We start from the raw sequence: 3,060 nt of genomic DNA on the forward strand, positions 1-3,060 counted from the left end.
TATATATATATATATATATATATATATATATATATATATATATATATATATGGGTTCGTTAACGTGTGTATGTCTGTTTTTCAGTTGGTACATTTTAACAATGAGTACCGGATTATAGTAGACAAAAATACTTTCATATATTATGGATTCTAAGTTTTAAAGTGAAAGATATTTAAATAATTTTCATTCTCAAAACTAACAAAAAAAAAGAAACCTCTCAAACCCTTACTCTCACAAAGGATATTTAAATAATTTTCATTCTCAAAACTAAAAAAAAAACTCTCAAACCCTTACTCACCTCTCTCATTACTTAGAATCCATAATATATGTTAGAATTCATAATATATGAGAGTATTTTTGTCTACTATAATCCGGTACCCATTATTAAAATGTACCAACTGAAAAACAGACGTATGCGTTAACAAACCCCTATATATATATATATATATTACATAAATCAAAGGAGCATGTGAAGGAGGAAGATTGAGGGTTTGAAAAAGAGAATGAGAGAAGCAGCATATATAGGTGGACTGTGGTTGATTTGCTTACCAAATATATGCGCTTGGATGCATCGTTCCATAAGCAAAACTCGATTATGTGGGTCATCCATGACATGGCGAGGAGTATGAAAGAAAAGGTAACGAGTCATTATTTTGCATCCTGAATTAGCAGCCATAAGAAGAGGGATCTCACCCTCTTTGTTCTCTATACCAAGCAATTCTTCGCCGCCTTCCGCATTTAGAAAACGTCTTGCAATATTAAGGTTTCCAGTGTAAGCAGCAGCAAGAGCAAGAGCAGTATTACCATCCTCATCTTGCATTTCTATTAATTGCTTCTTCCCTAAGTACACTAACCCCGCCACAATTGTGATATGTCCTTTTATTGTTGCAACATGAAGAACCGTTCTACCCGAAGACGGAGCCCAAAATATTGCATTGGGTTGATCTCTCAAGTATGAGCTTGCACCTTCCCAATTTCCATTTTCCACAAACTTGTATAAATCTTTGTGCTCTCTAACATTGTCGGATACAACACCTGTGTCTCATTCAAATTAAAACAAATAAATATTAAGTTAATATTATGTGTAAATATATACTTTATATAAAGGAAATTTGAAGATGCATCTAAACACTTACCGTGTCGAATATGCGGTTGGATTTTAAACTCAGACCTGCAAACTTTAGCCAAGTGATTCCAAGCTATGTGGGCGGTTTGGAAGTCTTTAATTTCATTGAAAATATTTGGTGCACATGATAGTTGAATGATATGCAGAGCCTCTGCGTCTTTCTGTGCATCAATGGGTGACGATGCAGAACCACTTTCCACAACATCCCACAGATTTTTCCCTCGCAGATAATTTTTCATTAGAATTTTCCATTCTTCGTAGTTGTATCTTGTGAGCTCTTCACGAACTATTCCACGCGATGCAACACCAATGTGTTCCATTACACTTTCTTGTCTTGTCTTGCTTCACATCCTTTATGTAAAGGAGAGACAAGAACATAATTTTGGTGCTGCTTCTAAAAGAAGACAAGGATATCACAGTATTAAAGACAAATAACAAAAAGAGGAAATATTATTGATCTGGAAGCAAAAGCAAAAGTTTCTAACAAAGAAGAGAAGAAGATTTACATATCAAAAGAGAAAAGAAAAGTTTAATTAAATTTGAAGTATATTATATATTTAAAGAAATTTAATTAAATTTATATTAAATTTTTGTAATCTATTAAATTCTAAAAACTTAAAATTTTTTTAAATTGAATTCTTATTGCTAGATTATTTTAATGTGGTCATCTTATTCTTAACTAGTTATGTGATTATTTTGATTTTAGTTTTCTTTGCATATGATATCATATTTATATTTTCATAATCTTATAAAATTATATATGATGAAAATTAAACAACGTAATAAATAAAATAATAGTTACATTACTTAGTTACCAGAAAAACAAATCTATTCGAAAAAAACTCAATTAAAAAATTTTAAATTTTTAAAAATTCAATAAATTACAAAAATTAATTAAAAATTAATTAAAAATTTATAATTTATAATTAACTTAAAACTTAATTAAAAAATCTCTAAAACTAACTTAAAAAACAGAACAAAAAACTAACATAAATACAAACTTTTTATTAATTCATCTTAAATTATTTTTATTTGAAAATAAAAAAATATTTTTACTTGTATTAAACATGTGTTGAATAAAAAATTGGATATCTATGTATTTACTTTATAAAATAGTCCCAGAATAAAAATATTATGTTGTTTAAAGGAAAACAAAATATTAATAATAGAAAAGAAAATGATAACTTCACACTCCTTCAAAGAAATTAAACCACTTTACACTATAATATACTAGCATTTTAATCATATTTCTTTCATATTTTAATATAAATTATTGATATATATATATATATATATATATATATATTATTTTATCATCTGAATTGGTTGTAAAGTTAACGTATTTTGTTTTATATTGTGTCAAAAATTATAATATATAAAAATAGAAATACATAATAACTTTTTTCTTTAATGTATCCTTTATTCATGAGAAAAGATTTTACATGCATGACCTATCTCTTTCTTCTATGTTTCACGTGTTTAGTTGTTCTCTTTTTCTTTTAACAAGTAAAAAATTATATTCTTATTCTTTGTTCTCTGCCTGTTTTTTTTTCTTTTACGAAAGAGCTATCTTATTATGTTCTTTTCTGAAAGAATAGTTAATAACGTTTTGTAGAGTAGTAGTAACAGTACTGATATATATATATATATATATATATATATATATATATATATATATATATATATATATATACATATATATATATATATATATACATATATATGGGGTTTGTTAATATGTGTACGTCTGTTTTTCAGTTAGTACGTCTTAACAATGTGTACCGGATTATAGTAGACAAAAATACTCTCGTTTATCGTGGATTCTAAGTTTTAAGGTCAAGGATATTTAAATAATTTTCATTCTCAAAACTAAAAAAAAAAAAAAAAGAAACCCCCAAACCCTTACTCACCTCCCTCATTCCTCTCAACCTTTT

The 3,060-nt window shown here is 26.9% G+C and overlaps 1 protein-coding gene across 1 annotated transcript in view; it reads right to left on the reverse strand.

Moving 5' to 3' along the window:
* The window catches only part of LOC106776736 (ankyrin repeat-containing protein NPR4-like), a 10,609-nt gene extending 9,180 nt beyond the window's left edge, over positions 1 to 1,429 (reverse strand). Inside the window, exons 1-2 of the mRNA XM_014664207.2 lie at positions 1,137 to 1,429; positions 550 to 1,035 (exon numbers count right to left, since the gene is read on the reverse strand). Coding sequence (XP_014519693.2) covers positions 550 to 1,035; positions 1,137 to 1,365 — 715 coding nt within the window. The 5' untranslated portion in view covers positions 1,366 to 1,429. The remainder of the gene's footprint in view (positions 1 to 549; positions 1,036 to 1,136) is intronic.
* Positions 1,430 to 3,060: the final 1,631 nt, after the last annotated feature.

Source organism: Vigna radiata, chromosome 11, assembly GCF_000741045.1.
Source record: "Vigna radiata var. radiata cultivar VC1973A chromosome 11, Vradiata_ver6, whole genome shotgun sequence".
In the NCBI taxonomy this organism is placed as follows: Eukaryota; Viridiplantae; Streptophyta; class Magnoliopsida; order Fabales; family Fabaceae; genus Vigna; species Vigna radiata.